The sequence below is a fragment of the Cinclus cinclus genome, chromosome 2 (assembly GCF_963662255.1).
Source record: "Cinclus cinclus chromosome 2, bCinCin1.1, whole genome shotgun sequence".
In the NCBI taxonomy this organism is placed as follows: Eukaryota; Metazoa; Chordata; class Aves; order Passeriformes; family Cinclidae; genus Cinclus; species Cinclus cinclus.
In genome coordinates, this window is record NC_085047.1 from 116417155 (window position 1) to 116440909 (window position 23755).

Here is a 23755-nt window from a genome sequence, read left to right on the forward strand (position 1 = left end):
GGAGCAGCTGTGCTGGGAGGAAAGGCTGGCAGAGCTGGCATTGTTCACCTGCACAGGAGAAGCTTTGGGCTGAGCTCAGGGTGGCCTTGCAGGGCCTGGAGGAGCTGCAGGAAACATGGAGAGAGACAATTGCCAAGGGATGGAGGGACAGGACACAGGGAATGGCTTCAGAGCAGCATCGGATGGGATACTGGGAATTAGGAATTGTTCCCTGGGATGGGATGGTAACGAGGGGCTGGGATGGAATTGCCAGATTTGCTGTGGCTGCCCCTGGATCCCTGGAATGTTCAGTTCCAGGTTGGACACTGGGGCTGGAGCAGCCTGGGACAGGGGGAGGTGTCCCTGCCATGGCAGGGGATGATCTTCAATGTCCCCTCTGACCCAAAGGCTTCTGGAATTCTCTGGTATGTCCAACCTTCGGGCCCAGGGTTAAGAACCCTTCAGCAAAGGTGAGGATGAAGAAATCAATATTATCTCTCCAGAGGTTACGGAGTTGTGGCATTCTGCTGCTATCAAACCCCCGTAGGAGATAGGGGAAAGAATTGCCTCAGGATGGTTCCTCCTGCAAACTTCCATTGGCAGCTGCTGGGTCTAAATGCTCTGAAATGTTCATGATCCTCTGTTCCTAAATGTGCCAGGAACGTTCCTTCCAGCACAGCTACCTCCGTTCTTTTGTTCTTTTGTCTCACTTGCGGTGCCCCTCAGGGCGAGCATCCAAGAGCTGCAGGATTGTTCATTTAATGTGTCTGTTCATTTTTTATCGGGGCGGAGTGTTTGACCTGCTGCAATGATTTATTCTGTAGGATTTCCCTGCTCCTGTTGGCTGCGTCTTCCCCCTTCACGCCCATCCCAAACCCGTGTTCCATCCCTGCTCTGTCCCCTCTCAAATATAAAAAGTGGGATTGTCTACACAAGTAGACACTGTGATGGTAATGAGGGGCTGGGATGGAATTCCCAGATTTGCTGTGGCTGCCCCTGGCTCCCTGGAATGTTCAGTTCCAGGTTGGACATTGGGAATTGGATCAGCCTGGGACAGTGGGAGGTGTCCCTGCCATGGGTCTGGTAAGTTTTAAAGTCCCTTCCAACCTGAACCTTTTCATGATCTGTGATTCTCCCCTGCCCTGGGACAGCTCCTGCATTTCCCAAGTGCAGTTTTACCTTTCCACTCGGTGGCTCCTTCACCAGGCTTTGCCTCCTGCTTGCTGCATCCGTCCCGAGAGCCTCCTTCCCTGAGATATTTCACTAAAAATCCCATTCAGCAAAGTGTCCCATTTACCTTTCTGAGGTGCTTTCCATGTGCCAAGCAGCCCCTCTGGGCTCATTTCTCTCACATTGTTCCCCTTAAGAATCTCCCACAGAGGTCTGAGCCTCTCCCCCACAAGCCAGACACTTCAAGTGAGTTTATAAAGCACCAAAAATCACAATATTTAATTTAACCTTACTTTGAGCAAAGCACGTGCCCCCCAAAAGAAAACAGACATAAAGGAAATCTCCAGCCTCCTTTAGCAGTTTATTCTGATGTCAAATGTCCTTCAAGTTATGTTTCACTTCTTGATAAACCTGCCTAATCACTGGGACCATTTGTTCTTGTTCTGTGACAAAGTCTCCCCGTGCTCCAGGTTTAGCTGGAACCTCTCCTCACTATTCTCTTTGCTCAGCTAAGCAGATCCAGCCCTGAAAACATCTCAGGAATGTTTTGTTTTGTTTTCTCTTAAAGCTGCTAAAAGTGGTTTCACACCTGGTCCAAACCTCTCCCCAAGAAAATGTTCATCTTAAAACAACACAGGTTTCATTTCTTTTGTTGGCTTTTTTTTCTTTTTTTTTTTTTTAATATATCACTTTTTAATATTTGCTGGTGTTGTTACCAACAGTTTCCAAGGAATTCACCATTTAAATTCACTATTTCCAGCTGTATTGGCTGAAAACATCTCGTGACTTTGGCTCTGAAAGCAAAATGTCTGCAGCAGCACAACCTAAAGGTTCAGATTGGATTTTAGAAAAAAATTCCATGGAAAGAGGGGTCAGGCAGTGGAATGATCTGCCCAGGGAGGTGGTGGAGTCATTGTCACTGTCCCTGGAAGAGGCCCTTGGGGACAGGGTTTGGGGTGATGCTGGGTGATCTTAAAGGTCTCTTTCCACCTTGATAATTCTGGGATTCTGTGGTCTTTGTTCCTTCTCCATTTAGTTAGAATATTTTATTTTATTTTATTTTATTTTATTTTTTATTTTATTTTATTTTATTATTATCCTGGCCAGCTACATATCCCTGGAGGAACGCGGATTTTTTGAGGCAGATCTCTGCAATAAAAGCCCCTCTCCGGGAATCCCTGGAGGTTTCCTTGTGCCGCTAGATGGTGGTGTCCGTGTTGGGAACATTTCCCTGGCTCTGTTCCAGGCAGCACTCAGCGATTCCGCTTTTCCTGCGGGTAAATCATTAGCGTTAATCACCCTCACTTACAGTGAACGATTGGCACCAAACATTTCGGGGAAAATCCATTTTTTTTTTTTTTCCTCCTGTCTCGCCACCTCTTCCAGTCAGGAGCAGCTGTCGCCATCTCTTCCTATGCAAGGAGAGAGGATGAACAATTAAATCCTCAGATTAGGGAGATTCAGGTTTATTTATTTTGTTTTTCTGACGTCTGTGACTGAATTAATGCTTAGAACTTCTAAGCTCTTAGGGCAGAGAGGTCCTTTGGCTCTGGAGCCTTGCAGGGCTGGCTGAGCATGATCTCAGATGACCTTTAGCCTCAATTAATTATAGAAAATATAATTAACAAACGTCTTTCCCCCTTCAAATCTGACACCTGAATTGCAATACCCAGCTTGTGTCATTAGCAGCAGTGGGCAATGAATATTTCCCAGTGGTTTTCCTACCAGACTGAAGTGACAGGAATTCATTGCTGGCATGTTTGGTTTCTGGATTATTTTTTTTTTTTTTTAAATTCTGTGGAATAGCAGATTTCCATTTGGATTCCTCAGGGGGAATTTCTACAGGCTGATGCAGAGAATGCAGAGAGATGTTCCTCCGAGAGAAAAGTGGCTACAGCCCTGTCAGGAAGCAGCTCTGGCATCAAAGAATTTGGTTTAAAATGCCTTTAATTTGGCTGGATTTAGCATTAAACACTTTGGGCTTGCTTAGAGAAGTCACTTTTCTTTTAAGAGACCATTTGTATGGATTTGAGAACATGGAGATTTATGTCACTTGGCACAAGTGATCACAAAAAACATCCTGTATTTAGCTTATTCCTCTGGAAAAAGACTTAAATGGTTCCAAACTGATCAGAGAGTCTGAAGGAATTTGGTGTGGGATGTTTGGAGACGTGTGAATGTCACAACAACTTCATAAAAAACCTCTGTGACCTTTGAAGCTCATTCTTGGGCCTTCCCCTGGAAGGTGACACCATATATATATATATATATATATAAATAAATAAATATAAGCAGAATATCATAGAATAATAGAATATCATATCTATTTTATAGATATAGGTATGTATACAATTAAACATTAAAATATAATAAATATATAATAAAAACATTCCCCTGTCTCAGCTTTGGTCAGACTAAAACACCAAGGGTGGATCAGCTTGTCCTTAAGGCAAATAAGGGAATTACAACACACACAGTGAAAATTTTCAGCTGCCGTGTGAGTCTCTGGGTGAGGAATTTTTACGCTCCTCGGGTATTTTTATATAAATATTTAATATTTATATTATAGACCAGGTTGTCCCGAGCTCCACCCAACCTAGCCTTGAACTTCCAGGGATGGGACGTGGAGTTCTTATCCTTCTTTCTCTAGCAATAATATAGCACTATATATACAGTAATGTATATATAGATAATATTATTGTACATAGCATGTTTTATATGTATTATATATACTGTATGTTATATATATTCCTACCTATACATACAGTATATTGTTACATAAAGCACCTTTTTATAGTCTACATACTGTATATTAGATATATGCCACATAGACATACAGAATATTATACACAGGATACTTTTATACATTTTATATTACATATAATACGTAAACTATTATCCATACAGTACACACACTATAGAAGGTACAGATGGTGTACTATAAATGGTATGTACCACCTATAGTACATTATATACAGTACGTATGCGCATTGCATACACAATATATCCTGCATATACGATATCGATGGTATATATAACATATTTTTTATACACACAGCTAATGTTGCGTGTTGGAGCTGTACCTCTCCCTCACGGCGTTGCCCTCACCCAACATGGCGGACAGGCCCTCACCCCCCCCCCCCACCTGTTGCCAAGGAGCTGCCCTCACCCAACATGGCGGACAGGCCCTCACCCCCCCCCCACCTGTTGCCAAGGCGCTGCCCTCACCCAACATGGCGGACAGGCCCTCACCCCCCCACCTGTTGCCAAGGAGCTGCCCTCACCCAACATGGCGGACAGGCCCTCACCCCCCCGTTGCCAAGGCGTTGCCCTCACCCAACATGGCGGACAGGCCCTCACCCCCCCCACCTGTTGCCAAGGCGTTGCCCTCACCCAACATGGCGGACAGGCCCTCAGCCACCACCTGTTGCTACGGCTGTTTCCTATTGGCTGACACGGCGCGGGAGGGGGCCGCTGCGGCGGCTCCCGATTGGCTGCTGCGGGGCGGGGTCTAAGGAAACAAGATGGCGGGCGGGGGGTGGGAGAAGCCGCCTCCGCGACGTCGCCGCGGCCGCCTCCGCTCGCCTCCGGCTATGGAGGAGCCGCCGCTCCAACAACCGCTGCCGCCCGGGGAAGACGAGGAGGAAGGGGAGGAAGAGGAGGAGGAGGAGACGGACGCGGAGTGGAGCTTTGTTGACCGAGAGATGGAGGCGGTAGCGCTGCGGGACCTGCCCAGTGCCACCATCGCCTGTAACCTGGATCCGCGCGTCTTCCAGGACGGCCCGTACCGGGTGAGCCGAGCCGGGAGGCGTGAGGGGAGCGCGGTGTGCGGGCCCGGGGCTGTGGCGGCTCTCTCTGTGGCCGCCTCCACCCTCGGGAGGTGTCGTGGGGATGAAGGGGCGAGGCTGTGGCTGCTCGTCCCCGCCCGCCCCCTCGGTCCTGCCGGGAGCCCCGTCCTGGGTCGGGGACGAGCGGAGCCCGCTCCGAGCAAGCGGGGACAGGGTCGGGACAGGGACAGGAGCAGAGGGAACGGCCTCAGTCTGGGCCAGGGCAGGCTCAGCTGGGACAGCAGCAGGAATTTCCCCATGGAAAGGGTGCTCAGGCCTTGGCAAGAGCTGCCCAGGGAGGTTTGCAGTGCCCATCCCTGCAGGTGTCACCTGGACGTGGCACTCAGTGCTCTGGGCTGGGGACAAGGTGGCCGTGGGGCACAGCTGGGACTCCGTGGGCTGGGAGGGCTTTGCCAGCCTCAGGGATGCTGGGACTGTGAACACCAAAAGCTATTTTACCTTGATTCCTTTGATTGCTGAACCTGTAGCCCAGGGTGAGGCTCTGCATAAAACAGAAGTGCAATAAAATAAATACCCCTGCGCCACCCTGCTCTGAGCTTCGTGCTTAACGTTTTGTTTGATGCATCCGATGTTGTGGTTTTGGTCTTTTTTCCCCTTGTTTTTGTCGTTGGTTTTGCTATCGAACCCTTTGATACTGGAGGAAGTGCTTAGTTTTTAAGCAGATTTGAGTTAAACGGAATGGATTTGAAAAATTAGGCAGTGGTAACAAGTTGAGTTTCATAATCTCAGGGTAAACTGTGTTGTCTTTGCCATGACTGCATAAATTACATTTTCTAAGGTAAAGAATGGGAGAATTGTCTTGGACTTGAATAAATACCTGTCTCCAACAGGGAAGAAAAGTCTCAAAGTTTTATAAGTAACACAAAACTTTTAAAAGAAAAGGCAGTGGACGTGCTTGGAGCTTGGTGACCAATAACCATGGTAGGTGCACACAGACTTTTAATTGTTGAAAAATCAGTTTAGGTGTCTGGTCACTGATTGTCAGCACTGAAATATGTAACTTAACCTCAGTTAATAAAGCTACAGAGCTGGCAAGAGCTGATCACTCTTTGAAGCTGGAAATAAATGACTTTTGTAGGAGCACACATGGACTGGCTGCTTTTTTAATTTATTTTGTTGGCCAAATGTCAGGAAGGTGCAGAGAGAGAAAGTGGAACGAGGCCCCAAGGCTGTATCTCAGATTTTGGACATGTGAAAGGTGCCCTCAGCATTTGGCTGATTTAAGAAAAACGAAGTTATATTAAAAACAAGAAAAATATTGGCATTGTCCCGTGGTGTTCCCAGTTTTCCAGAGCATTTGGTGCTTCTGGTGTCCAGGGAAATGTAATTTTGTCACTCACGCGTGGGAGGTGATGGTGGTCACACTGAAATGTCACTGCCTGGACCACCTGAGGAAGATTCCAAGGTCATTTTAAAAGGCTGCACTTGGTTGGGGGGGGGGTGTATTTTAAGAAAATCCCCTTGGTTTGGTGTAGAACGTGCACAGCAAATTGCAGCTTGTGCAACAGAAGTGTGGAACTCAGTGGTGATGGAGGGATCCTCACGTGCAGTGTTGTAATATAAATAATATAAATATACTAAATATTCTGAACTTTGGTGTGAACAGTGGGTTGCTTCCATTCTGTGAACCGTCTGCTTTTCTCAGCAGATGTAACACTCCTAAAATACCTTTTCTCTATGGTTAAATTTAATTTTATTTTCCCCTTCAGTGGGCCCCTTAATAATCCTGGATTGCCCTATTTGAGGAGGTTTGATCCAATCAAAGGTGGGACCAGACAGCTACTGACAACTTTTTCTATTCTGCCCTTCCCAAATCATGATTTGTACTGGAAGTACTACTTGAATATTCCTTTTCTTCCTCAGTTTTTCAGTTTTTTTAATGTGTTTTTTTTTCTTGAGGTGTTGATAATTGCAGTTGAGAAATCAGAGGTTTTAAATGGTTTGTGATCAGTGTCTTGAAACCAGACCTTCCTATCAAGGTAATAGTTCTGCTAAATGCCAGTTTATTCTGAAAAGAAATAAAAATACTTCATGACCAGTTTTTTTAATATCAGTCCAAAATATTCCAGACACCACCTAAGTACTTACTCTCACATTTTCTAAAGCACAGTTCAGGAATTCCTTTAAATTATGTTTTGTTTTTTTTAAATTGAAGTACAAGAAATTACCTCAAATAAAAACCCTTTTTCTCATATCCAACTTGGCAAATTACCTTGGGAAAAATCTGGATTCTGAGCTGTCTTTTTGCAATGGATCTGCAGCTTTTGGTAGTTTTAATGTTGATTGTGTGCTTAAGAAATTATAATTCTTCATCCAACACACAGATGAGTTTTATTTTTCAAACTGTGTTTTCATTTATTTAAGAAAATGTGTCGGTAGCTAATTTCAGATTAGGTTTTTGTATTTTTTTCCATCCTCCTCATGTGATATTCCATTTTTAAGAGCTGTTTTATGTCAGTAGAGGACACTAAAGGGGGTTTTTTTTATGGAATTTGTGCTGTCAAATCCAAACCCTTCCCTGGCTCCTGTTATCCCCAGGGATGTGCCATGCTTCCCTGCTGAATTTCAGAATTCTGGCACAGTCACAGGGGGGGTAAATAATGAAATAATTTCATTTATGCCCCGTGCTAAGGGGCTTAGCCAGGTGTGCTCTGCCTGTTTCCATTTCCCCTTCTTTGTGGGCACTTTTCATTTGTGAGCACCAAAAGCTCCTGCAAAGAATTTAAATTTCTCAGAAAATCAGTGGTTTTAGGGCTAGGACAGATTTTTTTTTTTTTTTTAATGGAGACTATTTCTCTTGGAATGGGTCGAGTTCCTTAAATTCCTTGAAAATTTTTCTGAGGTTTTGAGGTGGAGTCTCCATCTCTGGGAGTGTTCTGAAGCTGTTTGGATGTGGCACTTGGGCACGTTTTAGGTGCTTAAAAACAATGGGGTTTTTTTTTTCCCATTTCCGTGGTTTTTTTCCAATTTCCATATTTTTTTTCCCATTTCCATGATGGTTCTGCTGGGAAAGTCACTTCCACCCTTAATGATTCTGTGATAATTACCTTAATCTTCTAATTTTTGCAAATTAATGGACGTAGCAGCAAGTTTTCCATAATTAACAACAACTTATATTCATAAAGAAACTGAAAGCAGGCTGTTCTGTCATGGGAACAGTTTTTTCTCTGGGATAACTTTGTTGAAAAAGTAAATTATTAAAGAAATCCATCTTGCTGGAAGTGTTGGAGTTGAGCCTGTGTCCTCACATAACCCCCAGAACTGAATGGGAAACAGCCTGTGCAATTATTTATTACAAGAAAAATAGAAATATTCTATTTGTGCTTGAAGATAAAGCCCACCAAGATGAGTTGTGTAACTCAGGAAAAGCAGAGCTGGAGGTGAGCTGAATCCTGGGAATTCCAGCTGCCAAAATTCCCAAAAAATCTTCTTTTCCTTCAGCTTTGTGTGGTTTCAGTGCAGCAAAGGCTTTAGTGGACTCAGCTGAAAATAAAGCTGCTAAATGAGCCTTGCTCTTAGACATTTTTATTTGCCTTGCAGGTCACTGAAATAATCATGAGGTGGATTTTGGGTTTTTTGAAGTACTTAAAGAATTACTTCAGCTTTGCAGGAAGTTTAGCAGAGTTCTCAGGAGTATTTGCAACATTTTTCTTACAAATAACCTCACTTTTCTGGTGATCTGTTCCTACCTCAGACACATGCCTCGTAATCCTTTTGCTTCACCTTTTTAAAGCCTGTTAGATCACATTAAAAAGAAAGCATTTTAAAAGTAGATTTCCAAAAAGATGAGTGTTTTTACACATTTTCTAGATTTTTGTGGTCGCAGCTCTGGTTTTGGCAAAATATTCCCTAAGGGGAATGTGAAACTAAATTATTGGCACCTGCATAAATTTTGAAGGTTTTCATTCTTCCTCTGCACAAAAAAAGAAAAAAAAATAAAAAAAGATCTTTTTCTGAGAGTGCTTATAGTTTTTAGTTTTGCTTTCTAAATAAAGCTCAGGGTTAAGGCTGTGGTTCAGAATCACAACTCAATAATCTGGATTTATTTGGAACACAAAACAATTAGAAACTTTGCATTATGGAAAGTTTTTCAATAGAACTTGTGGAAGTATTTAGTTAAGTGGAGGTGTTTTGAGCAATTTCAGGTTTCTGTCACACTTGGACCTTCTGCAGATCTCCAAAAATAATTATTTCTATGTGAAAAATCCACTCATTTAAGTCCTCAGAGTGGGCTGATCAGTCAATGCTTCAAGCAAACAATGCAGATACTTTTACAGGTAGAAATAAAACAGAAAATAGATAATATTTATATATTTATTTCAACTTTCAATTAACTCTTGCTGCACAAATGGCTGTTGGATGCCTTAAAAATACCTAAAGCTAGAGAAGCAGTGCTGTAGAACTGTGCTGAATGTTGGAAATGTGAACAAAAATGACTTTTCACAGGATGCAGTGCTCCAATCATTACCCCAAAATCTGGAAGAAAGATCCTGCGTTAGGTCTGAGCATGTCAGGGTTAAGAATTTCATCTTCCTGGAGAATGGAAGTTTGGGAAAATATTGGTGAAATCCCTGGGAACACCAAATCTACATCCCAGTGCTGTGGAGGGCTTTTTCTTTTTTTTTTTTTTTTCCTTTTCCCCCCCCTCCCTTTTTCCCCTTTCCCCCCCCCCCTTTTTTCCCTCCCCCCCCTTTCCCCCCCCCCTTTTTCCCCCCCCCCTCCCTTTTTTCTTGTTTAGGAGCAAATGGAGCTTTACTCCCAGGATTATTGTCCCATTCATTAATTAAAAATGTGAAAATAAGTGCAGTATTTTAGAGGTGAGACTGGCTTGAAACTCAGCCCAAACACCCCTCAATAACATCAGCACTGAATAATTATTGATATCAGCAGTGACTGAACTGCCCCATGCAGAATGGACTTAAATTATGAAGTCTTTTTAGCACCAAAAGTTTAATTCTGGGACAGTTTATTGCTGAAGTCGTTTATTCAAGTTTTAATAGGCACTATCTAGAAATTTCTGAATAATTTTGGTGATTAATAAGTAACATGGTGTCATAACTGCAGGTCAGGAGATTGTAAATGAGGGAAATAATTAAAAAAACAATGATGCAAATTCCTGTATCTACATTAACCAGAAATTCCAGTGAAGTCTGGGGCTTGTTCTTGTGTGTGAAAACCAAATCCTGGGATGGTTTGGGTTGGAAGTGACCCCAAGGATCATCCAGCTCCAACCCTAACCCTGTCCAGGTGGGTTTGGTTTAATGAATGAATTAACCCACCCTCACCTGGCTGGGTTTGGTTTAATTTTGGGGCTTGTTTATGGTATTTAAACACTTTCCTCAGTGGCCATTTGGGGTAGGTTTTTATTGGGGGTTTTATGTCTTGTTCTGACCAGGTGCTCTTTTTTTATTTTTTTTTTTAATTTTTTTTTTTTTCCCTCCCAAAATATGGAAATAAGCTGGGAATGATTGTAGAATGGGCTGTGCTCAGTGAGCCTGGAGTTGGGGCTGAGGTCTAAAATGCCATTTCTCAGTTGTTTTGTGTGTGTCATGCAGAATTAAACTGTGGAAGGCCTTGGCCCGCAGTGTTTGGGAATCCTGATAGTAAAAATGAGCTTAGTGGTGAGTGGTTTGTGCCAGGCACGGGGCTTTAGGATGTGACAATATCCTAAATAGAGGTTGTGAAGTTCTGCCAGCTTTAGGTGGGGGAAGAGTCATCCCTAAGTACCTGCTGCAGACCTTTTGTCTCTTCCTCCCAGCATTTTTCAGTGCCAGAGATAACCAGAATTCCTTTCATTAATCATGGCAGTCATTGATTACTGGCCCAGCTCCCAAAAGCAGAGCTGTCAATACTCAGCGAATTTCATTTATTAAAATGGAACTCCCCTCTGCCCTGGGCAGGGTTTCACAGGGTCACAAGTGAAGAGCTGGATTGGATTTTGCTTTCTGAGCTTTTCTTTGGGGTTATTTTGGTGCTGGCAAACAACTCTTGGGTATTGAGCTGAGAGTCCAGACCACAGGGCTTGGATTTGAGTTTCTTTTTGTTGCTGAAATGCAAAAGGCAGGAGGAAAATTGAGACAGCACCTGTGGTACAGCAGTGGTGCAGGAGTGGCAGCTGTGTGAGCTCAGGGCTTGGTGATAAATTGATTTATTCATAATGTCTCCATCAAACAGCTTGGGGTGATAAAAAACATCATAAATGTTAAGTTTTGGACTTTTAGATGCAGGCAAGTAAACCAAAATCACTTTATTTCCTTGCATGGACTGAAAACCGTTCTGGAACTTTCCCTGAAGGTTTGGTCTTGATTTCAAAACAAGTGGCTGTTTGTATGGAGGCTTCTTGAAATTCAGGCTGGTTTCCAAGAAGGACTGGCTGAAAGGCAGGAGGATTGTTCTTTTTTCTTTTCTTTTTTTTTTTCCTTAGAGATGCTGTTTCCTTTCTCTGAAGGTAGGAAGCTGATCTGCTCAAGTTCCAGAAGAGCCAAGCTGTATTGTTACAATAAATGGATTCTTTTTCCTATTTATATATTTTAGCCATTCATAATTCCATATAGCTAAACAAAACTCTTCTGTGAGTTTGTAGTTAAAATATCCTCTTCCTTTCTGATAACCCAACAATTGAAATAATACTAAACACATGAAGAGCAAGTCCCATCTCTGATTATTTTAGTGTAGAACTGTTGATGATTACTGAAAACTGCAGGGGGAATATGTCCATTACTGTGGAAAAAGAAGATGAAATAAGAACTAAAATGTCCATTTCTTACAGGTTGTGATGTTAAACAGTAAGAGAAAGTTTCTTGTGGCAACCAGAATTTGTGGAGGGGGACTCAGTGGCAATTCCTGGGGGTGTTTGCCCAGTTCCTGGGGCCTGTGGCCGTTCCTTTGCAGGACTCCTCGGCCCTCGGGCCAGATCCCATCCAGCTCATGGAAACTCTGATGAAAGGCTTGAATCTTCCTGAGGCTCCAGGGTGTGAAGCAGCTGCTGGGGCAGGCAGTGGAAAGTATGAGCAGCTCCTGCCCGAGGTTGTGCAAGGCACAGAAATGAGCTGAGAGCAGGTGAGATGAGCAGGGCCTCTCCTCTCTGAACCCCTGGTCCCTGCCCTGGAGCCCCACTATAGACAGCTCCCCCCATACAGCTTCCCATAGCAGTGGGATGTTCTCCCCTTGGGAGAAGGCTCTGAGTCTCCAGAAGGTGTAGAACAGCTTTAAACTCTTCTTTGGAAGTTTGTTCTTTTTTTTTTTTTTTTTTTTCCCCTGGGATTTATCCCAACATGAAAGCTCCTCGCCTTGCCCAGAGCAGCTGAAAGTGCAGGAATTCTTCACAGGAGGTGCTTTCAGGAGAGGTTGTTCCTTAATGAGCATCTGTGCCTTCCTTCCTGAGCTGCCAAAGTGGAATTCTGCCCTTATCCACTGCTCTGCAATGATGATGTTTTCATCTGCCCTGCTGGGAAAAAGGCAGATCCAGACATTTCTATAGCAGAAGTTAGAAGGAGATGCAGAACTGTTGGCTTTCAGCAAGTGGGAGTTCCTAACCCAAAAACCACTGCCTGGAATATTCAGGGATTTAAATTTTTTTCAAGAATTGTTTTCTAATTCTGACTTCTTTTGCCCCTTTAATCAAAACAGCTGGTTCTTGCCATATGAATAAATAAATAAAATGCACCCTCAAAGCTCTGTTGTTACATACCTTAAAAGCTTTAAATGCCAGGGTGCTGCTGATGTGTCACTAATTAACATCTAAGATAATTACAGTGTATCAGGCATTAACCTCAACAAAAATGCAGGTGATTTGGGATAAATTGCAGACTCTTCTGTGGCTCCTTTCATTATCTTTTATTATTTTATCAAGGCCAGGTTGGACAGGGCTTGGAGCAACCTGGAATAATGGAATGGGGTTGGAATTAGATGATCTTTAAAGTCTCTCCTAACCAAACCATTCCATGATATTTATTTGTATTTTTTAAATCCTTTTGGAATTTCCAGGTACACTTGATGTGTTCTTTGAAATGCAGAAACTTCTTTTAATTGCTTTGTTTTTGTTTTTTTTCCCTACCCTCCCAGAACATTCTTAGAAAATATTTGTGAAGTTTATCTTCTATTCTTGCTCCTGTGACTGCAGTGGAAAATGTCATTGTTTAAAGATCACAGAAATACCAGCCTGCTTCTGACCAGCTCGTGTAGTTTTCCAAAGCCTCCTGTGTTAAAGTTGAATTTTTTTTTTTAATTTCCTTTTGTTTTCCCCTTAGTCAGAGGATGTGTCAGAAGATGAACACGTAACTTCAGCTTGCCTGGAATGATATCTTTAATATTTGAGTTAAACAAATCCTGGTGTCATGTTAGAAGGAACTAGAAACTAAAACATCCCCAACGCCTGCTGTTCTCATCCTTCTCTTTGCTCTTCCTCAAGTCATACTTTTGGCATAATACAGCTGCATTTTTCATGACAATAAATTGTTAATTACAGACGTATTTTTCATCCTGCTTCATCAGGATTGTGGTCATATCTTCACTCAGTGGGACAGTTCTTGTACCTGTCACAGCTGAAAAAACACCAGAAAAATTTAGAGAAATACTTTAGGGACAACTGATTTACCTCTTAGAGTTTGCTCTTTTTTTTTTTGTTAACTTTTCAGTTAAACAGGAGAAGTTTAAAAAAAATCCTAAACCTCTGACCCCACAGATGATACAGTCCTGAAGGGGTGTGGGAAGCACCAATAGCTGCAAAATGTTAGCTAATCATGAGTGAATTAAGCAGTATAAAATAATCAGCAGCTGATTAATTCTTTGGAATCGCTGGGAATCCCTTCCATGCTTCACAGGGGTGATCTGGAAGTGTGGAGAAGGAGGTTTTTATTTCATGGAATCAGAATGGGTTGGGGTGGAAGGAGGATCAAGGGTGGTCTCATTCCCACCTGTGCCATGGCAGGGACACCTCCCAAAGTCCAGCCTGGCCTTGGGCACTGCCAGGGATCCAGGGGCAGCCACAGCTGCTCTGGGAATTCCATCCCAGGGAACAATTCCTGATTCCCAAGATCCCACCCAGCCCTGTCCTCTGGCAATGGAAGCCATTCCCTGTGCCCTGTCCCCCCTTTCCTCCCAGCACAGCTGCTCCATCCCCCTAAAGGGCTGAAGATTTTATTTTCAAATTCTGTCACAGCTGTACCTGGATCAAGCAAACAGCTCCACGTTCACTTTTGCACCTTAAAAATCGAGAGATTAAATTGCCCCAAGGTCTGGGTAAAGCAAAATATCATTGAATCATAAAAGATCACAGAATCCTGGGATGGTTTGGGTGGGAAGGGACCTTAAAGACAATCCAGTCCTAACCCTCCACCATGGCAGGGACAGCTCCCACTGTCCCAGGCTGTTCCCAGCCCCAGTGTCCAACCTGGAACTGAACATTCCAGGGATCCAGGGGCAGCCACAGCAAATCTGGGAATTCCATCCCAGCCCCTCATTACCATCCCAGGGAACAATTCCTTCCTAATATCCAGTATAAGCCTTCCCTCTGGCAGTGGAAGCCATTCCCTGTGTCCTGTCCTTCCATCCCTTGGCAATTCTCTCTCTCCATGTTTCCATCCCAGCCCTTTCCAGGGAACAATTCCTAATTCCCAAAATCCCATCCAGCCCTGCCCTCTTCCAGCTTCAGGCCATTCCCTGTGTCCTGCCCCTCCATCCCTTGTGGAATATTTCACTTGGGTTAAACTAAGATGATTTTAGTGACTGTCTGGTGGATTCTTGTGGAGTCATCAGTGCAGGAAGAAAAAAAAGAGTGGATCCAGCCCCCCTGTGCTCGGCAGTGGCACAGCTGGCACTGCCTTGGTGCTATTTAGGGACCAAATGCTGACAGTGGGGGCTATTTTTGAAAGGTGTTTAATTCTCACTGTTCATCAGCTCCTGGAGGTATTTGTAGCAGATCCATCTTTTTCAGTGCCTTGGTGAGTAATGATGCTTTAAAAGGTAAAATCGAAAACACTCCTAAAGAAAAATTTAAAAAAATCCTTGGGTATGGGAGGAGCAGATGGAGTGATGTGAATGAGTTGCTGATCACTTAAATTGGAAGGCAGAGTTACTTAAATCTTCCTTCTGTGTCACCCAGTCCTGGACTAAACCTGGTTTCAACTCCCCCAGTTCAAGTGCTGATGGTTTCATCATCATTGGTAGGAGAGCAGTTCCCCCATCGTTTTATCCTTAAAAACTGCCCAAGGATAAACTCTCAGCCCAAGGAAAGGCTCCTGTGAAAGCTGAGTGACAGGAGAACAAAATCCAGCTGCAGCTTGACAGACCATGAGGATTTGGGGGAAACAGCTGCATCAATAAATCCAGACACAATCACCATGAGCAGAGAAGTGCTGAAACATTGTAATGTGCCAGCCTGAGAGTGAATTATCTTTATTTTTTTTTAAACAGATTGGATGTAGGACACCAAATTCACTAATGGGCAGAGAGCTCTGACTGTATTTATTTCATGTATTTTCAAATTATTGTTTAATCTCTCTTGCCCCCAGTTATTTGAGTCTCCCTGTGTTGCTGCCTTAAGAGTTTGCCTTGCAAATGCTCTGATTTAGAGACTCTAATCTGGCATTTCAATCTGCACAGCCCTTGCTGTTACATTGAGGTTGCAGAAGGTGGAAGTGGAAATTATGTTTTAAGCTTTTTTTTTTCCCCCCCCCCCTCTGCTGGGCAGGTTGGAAATGTCAGCTGTAATTTTCTGAGTTACCTTTAGAGATAATCAAGGTAGAGGCTGTTGGATCAGGTGACTTTGAGAAGTGACCGGCTTGTGGTGGTTAAAAATATGAAATACAGTGTTTGTGAAACTCTGCCTTTTAAAAGGGGCTCTTCATCATGCCCAGACTGTTTTTATGGAGATCACTTGAGCACTTTGCTGTGCTTTCCTCCTAGTCCAGCTCCTGCAATAAAACACTGCAAGCTTTTTAGAGTAGTTCAATCACAGCCCAGTTCATCTGGAAAGAATGATAAGGCTCAGCTGGGCACAATCCTATCAGTGTGTGCTGAAAGGCTGAGCACAGCACTGAAGTTTTTCCTTTGGCTGGGATGTTATTGCAGGAGCTTAATGAGGTTCCTCAGAAATACCTTGGAGAGTGGCACCAGCTGCAACCAGGAATAGCTCAGGCAGCTCCCTCCTGGGAGCTTTGGGCCTTTCTGCATTCACTGGGGAAAAGGAGCAGGGGGATTTTTCCAAAACAGAGGTTGGGGGCTGGAAGGAGCAGCAAACAGAAATTCTAAAGCAGTCTGGGATCCCAGCACAGGGAGGAGCTGGAGCTGCTGGAGAGAGCCCAGAGGAGGCAGCAGGATGAGCAGAGGGATGGAGCAGCTGTGCTGGGAGGAAAGGCTGGCAGAGCTGGCATTGTTCACCTGCACAGGAGAAGCTTTGGGCTGAGCTCAGGGTGGCCTTTGCAGGGCCTGGAGGAGCTGCAGGAAACATGGAGAGAGACAATTGCCAAGGGATGGAGGGACAGGACACAGGGAATGGCTTCAGAGCAGCATTGGATGGGATACTGGGAATTAGGAATTGTTCCCTGGGATGGGCTGGAATTGCCAGATTTGCTGTGGCTGCCCCTGGATCCCTGGAATGTTCAGTTCCAGGTTGGACACTGGGGCTGGGAGCAGCCTGGGACAGTGGGAGGTGTCCCTGCCGTGGCAGGGGTGACACTGGGTGGGATTTGAGGTCCTTCTAACCCAAACCAGTCTGGGTTTCTGTGAAACCTTAAGAATTCCATCCAAGTGTGTTACCACCCTCAGATTTATTATTTAACCTGCACTTGGAACATTTTACAACACTGGAAACCTGTTTTGATCTTGGAACAAATCATAGAATCATGGAATAGTTTGGGAAGGGACATCAAAGATCACCTTGTTCCCCCCCCTGCCATGGCAGGGACAGCTCCCACTGTCCCAGGCTGCTCCCAGCCCCAGTGTCCAACCTGGAACTGAACATTCCAGGGATCCAGGGGCAGCCACAGCAAATCTGGGCAGTGAGAGCTGAACTCGTTTCCTGTGGAATTGCACTGAGGCAGCACCCCAGGTGTAAATAGTGTGGAAAATGTCCCACGGGGCTTTAGCATTCCTACAGCTGATCTGCATGGGAGTCAAGGTCGAGTTCCCTTAAAATTCTTAAGGAAAATGGGAGGAGAGGAGGCGCTTGGGAACTGCTTTGAGGACTTATTTTGGCAGCACCCTCCAGACTCAGCTGGAGCAGGGCTGAGTTGGTCTCACTGTTGTGTGTTGGGTTTAAGTGACACCTGAGGGATTGTAGGAACCAGTCAGGCAAGGAGTCTCAAGGAACTTGTAATTATTTCCCAGTACCTCTGTGTAAAAAGAAAAACCTCTTTGTAGTGTTGTGACTTCCAAGAAAGGAATAAAACTCAGTAGATGATACAAGTGTTCAGGGAGGCTCTTTCGAAATGAAATATTTTCCTTTAATATTTTATTGATAAAAATTAAATAAAAATATTTCCATTACTATTTTCCTAAATATTTTACTTTAAATAAAAGTAAAACAATGGACACCAGCACCTGGTTTTTAGGCTTTTAAGACTGGAGTACTAGGAAATCAGGACATACAGGGAATAGGGTGAAAGATATGTACAAGTTCTATTTTTTCTGTTATTTAGGGGGAAAAAGAATTAAACCAGAGTTGATAGAATGAAGTTACTAAGTTGCTGTTCGTCTCTAAAGAGAGAGAGAGAGAGGAGTAAAAAGATTCCCAGTTAGTAGCCAGCCCAGGAGAATATCCTGATTTCCATACCTTGCAGACTTTGAGAAGTGTTTTCCAGGAAAGCTGAGTACAGCCATGAATCACTTATGGAAAACCCAGTGGAAGGAATTAGTCAAGGAAATGCTACAGTGGCCACCCTTTGCCTATCAGGATATGTGGCAGCTTTGCATGATTTTATACAACTCATGGGACATCCATTTTCACAAGCTCTCATGGAAAGAGCAAGTGAGAAATTGCTGTTCATTGACTTCCTAAAAATGCTTACTTTGAAATAAATATGGCATTTAATATCGGCCCGATGGGCTTTTCTCTCAGTTTCCCTTTTCTCCCTGGATTCTCCTGCTGGCATAATTGGGGGGGGAACTGGCAGTGATTGGGGTCCTCACAAGCTGTAAATTGGCCAAATGTTTCTTTTCGTGGTTGATAATGAATTAATTATTCCTTGTTATCAATGTAATTATCAGCCGAGTTCTCTGGTCTCTGCTTTGTCCCTGCAAATTCCTGGAAGTGTGGGAACTTGCATGGTTTTCCCATTCCTTCCCATAGTTTTAACATGATCTGTGTTCATTTATTGTGGTGTTACAGGACTAAAAGAAACCAGGAATGCCACGAAGATGTGGGGAGGGTGAGGGATTGCAGCTTTCAGTGTTGTTGCAGTGAATCCTGGGGGAGTTTTTGTGAGTGGACTGTGCATCCAAATGTCTGGAGCAGCTCCTGAGCTCTGGAAAGGACCTGCTTTGGAAAGAGCTGCTTCTGTCCTGTCAGAGATCTGAAACTGGATATTGAATTCCTGACAAATCCCATTTTCTGCAGCTCCTGCTTCCTTGCCAAGAGCTACCTCTGCCAAAGGTGATGCATCCAAGGTTTTTTGGGAGCTGCAGTAGAAGATGGGCTGTGTTTGGGTTTTTCTTAACAGGCTTTTTTTTTTTTTTTTTTTTTTTTGGTTTGGTGTGTGTTGGTTTTGGTGGTAGTGGTTTCTTTTCCTGTGGGAACAGCTTGTTTATGGATATATTCTGGATTAAACCAGCCAGGTCAAGGGGAATAGGTTGGATTTTTGTTATTAATAAATGAAAGCTGCTGCCTCTGTTTTGTGTTCAGCTGTTCTGAACTGCCCTGCTCCGTTCCTGGGCTGCTTTGGGAAGAGGGTGAAGTACAGGAATGGTGCTTGGACACCTTTAATTGCCTGGGAAAGTGGATGGTGCCTCAGTTTCACTTAAATCCACTTGAAGACATCTAAAAAGTGAATTCTCAGCCATTCAACATCCCACAGAGCTGAGCACTCTCCTCCCCTCCCCTCCAGAACCAAGCTTGACCCTCTCACTGCACCTCTCCATCCGTTGGAATTTTTATTTCTCCACAATTTGTGTCCACTTCCCAAAGCCTCAGAGAGCCCTTTGGAATTCTTCCTGACACTTTTGGCTTTTGATTCTTAAAACCTGAAGCCTGCATCCTCAGCCAAATACACTTTTCATTTCTCCCATGTCCTTTAACCCTTTTTCCTGGTGGAAATTTTCTAAAGAGGCTCCGGACATTGCAACCTTTGGCTGCTCCCTGATGATTTGGGGAAATGTCTCTCAAGATGACTTGGAGAAATCTCTCTGAGGGACATTTCCCTTCCCTGAAGGAGCTCTTTCAAAGGCAAACTCAATGCTTTCTTTACCAGATCATTCCTTGAAGGATTGAGTTGTGTCCTGAGGAGATTATCCCTGGGTGATTGCTTGAATGTGGGATCCCAGTAGAGATTGCTCCTCAGAAATTCCCAACTTTTCTCCTGCTCTTTGCTTTCCCCTTTGAGTGAGAGCAAACCCGGTGGGAGCTTTTCTGCCACCCTCCCCAGGTATTCAGCAGCCATCAGAATTCCACATTTTCCAGGGAGGCTCCAGCTACTCTGGGCTGAGTGGGTTGGAGCTCCCAAGTGCAGGGTGGGGAAGTGCCCAAAGAATTTCCAGTGCTGAGCAGGCTTTCAGGTGGATTAGGGAAAAAGGAGCATCATAATTCCTCAGCTCACGTTCCTTTGTTCCAAAATAGCAGTTTTTGAACAAAACAGATTTCTGGATTTTTCTTAGAGGGTTTTGTTCTTCCCTCAGCAGGTTTGGTTGAAAATCCTGGATGGCCCTAGTGTTGAAATGTTTTTCCAAACTGAATACATATATATATATATATGTGGTTTTTTTAGGTTAATAGGAAAATAATTGCCATGAAATACTGTGTGAAAATGTTTCTTTCCTTTTCAGTACCCAAATGAGGGAAAATCACCATTAATTTACTCTGGATCATTTGAGTATATTCCCAGCAGGAGTGGAAACGTGTTGGAAAAAGCCTTTACATTTTGGAATATATTTGCCACATTCAAAAGTTTTCTAAATGAGGCTGGTGGGTTACTCAGCTACGCTGTAGTGGAATTTCCAAATGCCCACTTTTGTGTTCCCACTCAGTGAACAGGAATTCAGTGTTTAATGCTTGGAAATGGAAGTGTAAATCATGGATTTTTCCAAGGATGAAAGAAGCACACTGGAGGTATTTATTTTTCAGATGGTTGGCTGGAAAACTGTGCCCCATGGAATTTGTAAATGGCCCTTGTGTGACAGAGTTCAACTGTGGATATTTTATATGAATGTATTTAGGTCTCCTAATGCAAAAATGACACCAGCTTGTACGTTTGAAGCTATTCAAATGTATCCTGTAAGTCTTCAGGAAAAACAGCTCCTTCTTGGCACTGCAGTTGGAATTTGCATTAAAAAATCATCAGGGGGTTGTTTGAATCTCTTTTTAATCCCTTAGTGGAGTGGCTGCAGTTTTTGTGTGGCAATTCAGGAATTGGCTTCCCAGGAGCCTCCCTGGCATCCAGAGGTGCTGCCCACTCCCAGTGCAGCACTGGGGATCCCTGAGCACTGCACATTCCTGCTGGGAGAGCACACAGCTCCAGGGGATGGCCCTGCAGATAAACTTTGTGGTTGCAGAAGGAATTAAGTGGAATGGGAGGTTCCCCAGGGAATGGGCACAACCTCGAGGCTGCCGGAGCTCCGGGAGCTGCCAGGGATGCCCAGGCTGGGATTGTTGGGTCTGTGCAAGGCCAGGGCTTGGATTGATAATCCTGTGAGTCCCTTCTGCTCAGGATATTCCAATATTCTTCTTTATTCTCCTTTTGAAATAATAGCAATAGATGCAGGAAACCTTCTGGAATATTTTCTTTCTTCTGTCCCAGGAACAGCTGTTGAATTAAGATCAAGAAAATTAGGAAGTGAAATGGGAGCAAGCATGGGTTGGCAGTTCACAGCCCTGGAATAGGTGGGAATTTAAAGTGAAAGAGGAAAAATCAGGTTGGAACTTTGAAGAAGTTTTTACAACAGCTTGTGGTGACAGTACAGAAGGTGATGGCTTCCAACTGATGGAGGGAAGGTTTAGACTGGAATGAGGAGAAAAAGAAAATCCTTCCGTGGAAGGGTAGGGAGGTTGCCCGGAGCAGCTGTGGCTGGCCCTGGATCCCAGGCAGTGTCCAGGTTGGAGCACTGGGACAGTGGAAGGTGCCGTGGATGGGTGTTCAGGTCCCTCCCAACCCAAAGCAGTCTGGGATGAAATGGTAAACAGAATTGTCTCCCAGGTTTTGGAGATCCCTTGAGGAAAAGCTGGTTTGTTCCAAAATGGAACATGGAATGGTTTGTTCCAAACCATTCTCCACAGCTTTGTTTGCTGCACAGTGATCAGACTTGTTCCTTCAGCAGATGTCGGCGGGGAGCAGTGATAGCTCTGGGAGGGCTTGGACCAGCTGGGTCCCAGCAGCCCACGGAATGACACCTGTGGGTTATGCTGCCTCCAGGATTCCCTGATCCCTGATTCCCAAAAGCATCTGGAGCATCTGAGGAGCAGCCTCAGGGAGCAGGGACCTCCAGGACACTCCTGGGGACAAAGGTGGCGTTTGGCTGCAGCAGGGCTGTAAATACAGGGGTCCCTGCAGTGGTGGCCCAGGCTGCCTGCTTTGTTTCCGTGGGCCTTGAGCAGTGGAAATTCTCCATCTCTGCTGGAGAAACTCCAGCCTGCAGAACTTGAAGGCTTTCCAGTAGGAAAGTGCAGGTGAAACTAAGAAGGGAAAACTCCCCTGGCCCAGCCTGAGGCCGTTCCCTCTGCTCCTGTCCCTGTTCCCTGGAGCAGAGCCCGAGCCCCCCTCCCTGCCCCTCCTGTCAGGGAGTTGTGCAGAGCCACAAGGTCCCCCCTGAGCCTCCTTTTCTCCAGGCTCAGCCCCTTTCCCAGCTCCCTCAGCCCCTCCTGGGGCTCCAGCCCCTTCCCCAGCTCCGTTCCCTGCCCTGGACACGCTCCAGCCCCTTTGACTTTCAGAACAGATTTGGAAACAAAGCCTTGGTTGCTCAAAGAAAAAGTAGTTGAGCTTCTTTAATTACTTTACCTGAACCTTTAATACGCACTGATTGACTCGTGATTGAGATGTTGAGTAGGGAATACAGACAGGCTGACACAGATTCATTCCTTTTGCTTTTTTTCCTTTGTACTGACCTTTTATTTTTCCCTCCTTCATTACCTGGAATGTACAAAGTGAGATAAAAATATCTTGACTTCCTTGGTCTCAGAAAAGTTTCAGTGAAGATGAAATCCTATTAAACTAAAATTTCCACCTGCCTTTTGGTGCTGCTGTGATGATCAGTGTGTGTGTCATCAAGCCAGGGAGCCAAAGAAACTTTTTTTTTTCCTCAAGGAATATTTAAAAGACTGGGATGCTGACATCAAACTCTTATTCTAACATTATAAAGTGGATATCTGTTTTGAAGACATAATGTGTACTAATTGGAATAATGAAATGGTTTGGGTTGGGCCTTAAATCCCACCCAGTGCCACCCCATCCATGGCAGGGACACCTCCCACTGTCCCAGGCTGTTCCAGCCTCAGTGTCCAACCTGGAACTGAACATTCCAGGGATCCAGGGGCAGCCACAGCAAATCTGGGAATTCCATCCCAGCCCCTCATTACCATCCCAGGGAACAATTCCTAATTCCCAGTATCCCATCCAGCCCTGCCCTCTGGCAGTGGGAAGCCATTCCCTGTGTCCTGTCCCTCCATCCCTTTGGAAATTGTCTCTCTCCATCTTTTTTGTAGCTCCTACAGGCCCTGGAATCTAAATCTGGATCCCAGCCTTACACAAGCAGCTCAGAATTTAACTTCTTAATGCCCCTGTCCTGTGAGATGCATTGTGTCTTCCTCACTCCTCTTACACATGAGAGCAAAAGTGATCTCAGCCTGTTGGCACTGGGGTTGTTTTAAATAATGAGCCGTGTTTGGCTTCAGTGCTCTGTGTCTCTTTTGTTACTGCTGCTGGAAGGCAGGAATTGGGAAAGGATTTGCTTCGTATGGGAACATCTGGATCAGGGAGAGCTCTGACCAGCCTGGCTGTGGTTGGATGGGGTTTGAGTAAAGCCCTGTCAGCTGTGGGGCTGGAGCCTCTGTGGGGAACTTTCCCTTCTTCCCATGGAGGAGAATTAGGGAACTTTACTGGGGGGACCTTGTGGCTCTGCACAACTCCCTGACAGGAGGGGACAGCCAGGGGGGGTCGGGCTCTGCTCCAGGGAACAGGGACAGGAGCAGAGGGAACGGCCTCAGGCTGGGCCAGGGCAGGCTCAGCTGGGACAGCAGCAGGAATTTCCCCATGGAAAGGGTGCTCAGGCCTTGGCAAGAGCTGCCCAGGGAGGTTTGCAGTGCCCATCCCTGCAGGTGTCACCTGGACGTGGCACTCAGTGCTCTGGGCTGGGGACAAGGTGGCCGTGGGGCACAGCTGGGACTCCGTGGGCTGGGAGGGCTTTGCCAGCCTCAGGGATTCGGGGATATTGGGATTCCCTGAGCTTTGTTCCTGTCCTTTTCACCCCCATCCTCTGGTGAGCTGTCACAGCCTGCCTGTGTTGGTGTGGAGCTTCCATTCCCCATCCCTTGGTTATTTGGGCTGCTCAGGGCTGTTCTCCTTGTGGCTCTGTCACCACTTCAGTAGATCTGGGAGAAATTTCTCTGAAAAGTGCTC

The 23755-nt window shown here is 44.9% G+C and overlaps 1 protein-coding gene and 1 long non-coding RNA gene across 2 annotated transcripts in view; one reads left to right on the plus strand and one right to left on the minus strand.

Annotated features, from left to right (window-relative positions):
• Positions 1–2191: 2191 nt before the first annotated feature.
• On the minus strand, positions 2192–4251 carry LOC134058141 (uncharacterized). Its single transcript, XR_009934368.1, has 2 exons — positions 4206–4251; positions 2192–2561 (listed from the first exon to the last, which is right to left on the minus strand). It is a non-coding gene; the product is annotated as an uncharacterized LOC134058141 (long non-coding RNA).
• A 448-nt stretch (positions 4252–4699) lies between these two features.
• The window catches only part of RCAN1 (regulator of calcineurin 1), a 42265-nt gene continuing 23209 nt past the window's right edge, over positions 4700–23755 (plus strand). Inside the window, exon 1 of the mRNA XM_062488207.1 lies at positions 4700–4940. Within this exon, the coding sequence (XP_062344191.1) occupies positions 4743–4940 (198 nt within the window). The 5' untranslated portion in view covers positions 4700–4742. The remainder of the gene's footprint in view (positions 4941–23755) is intronic.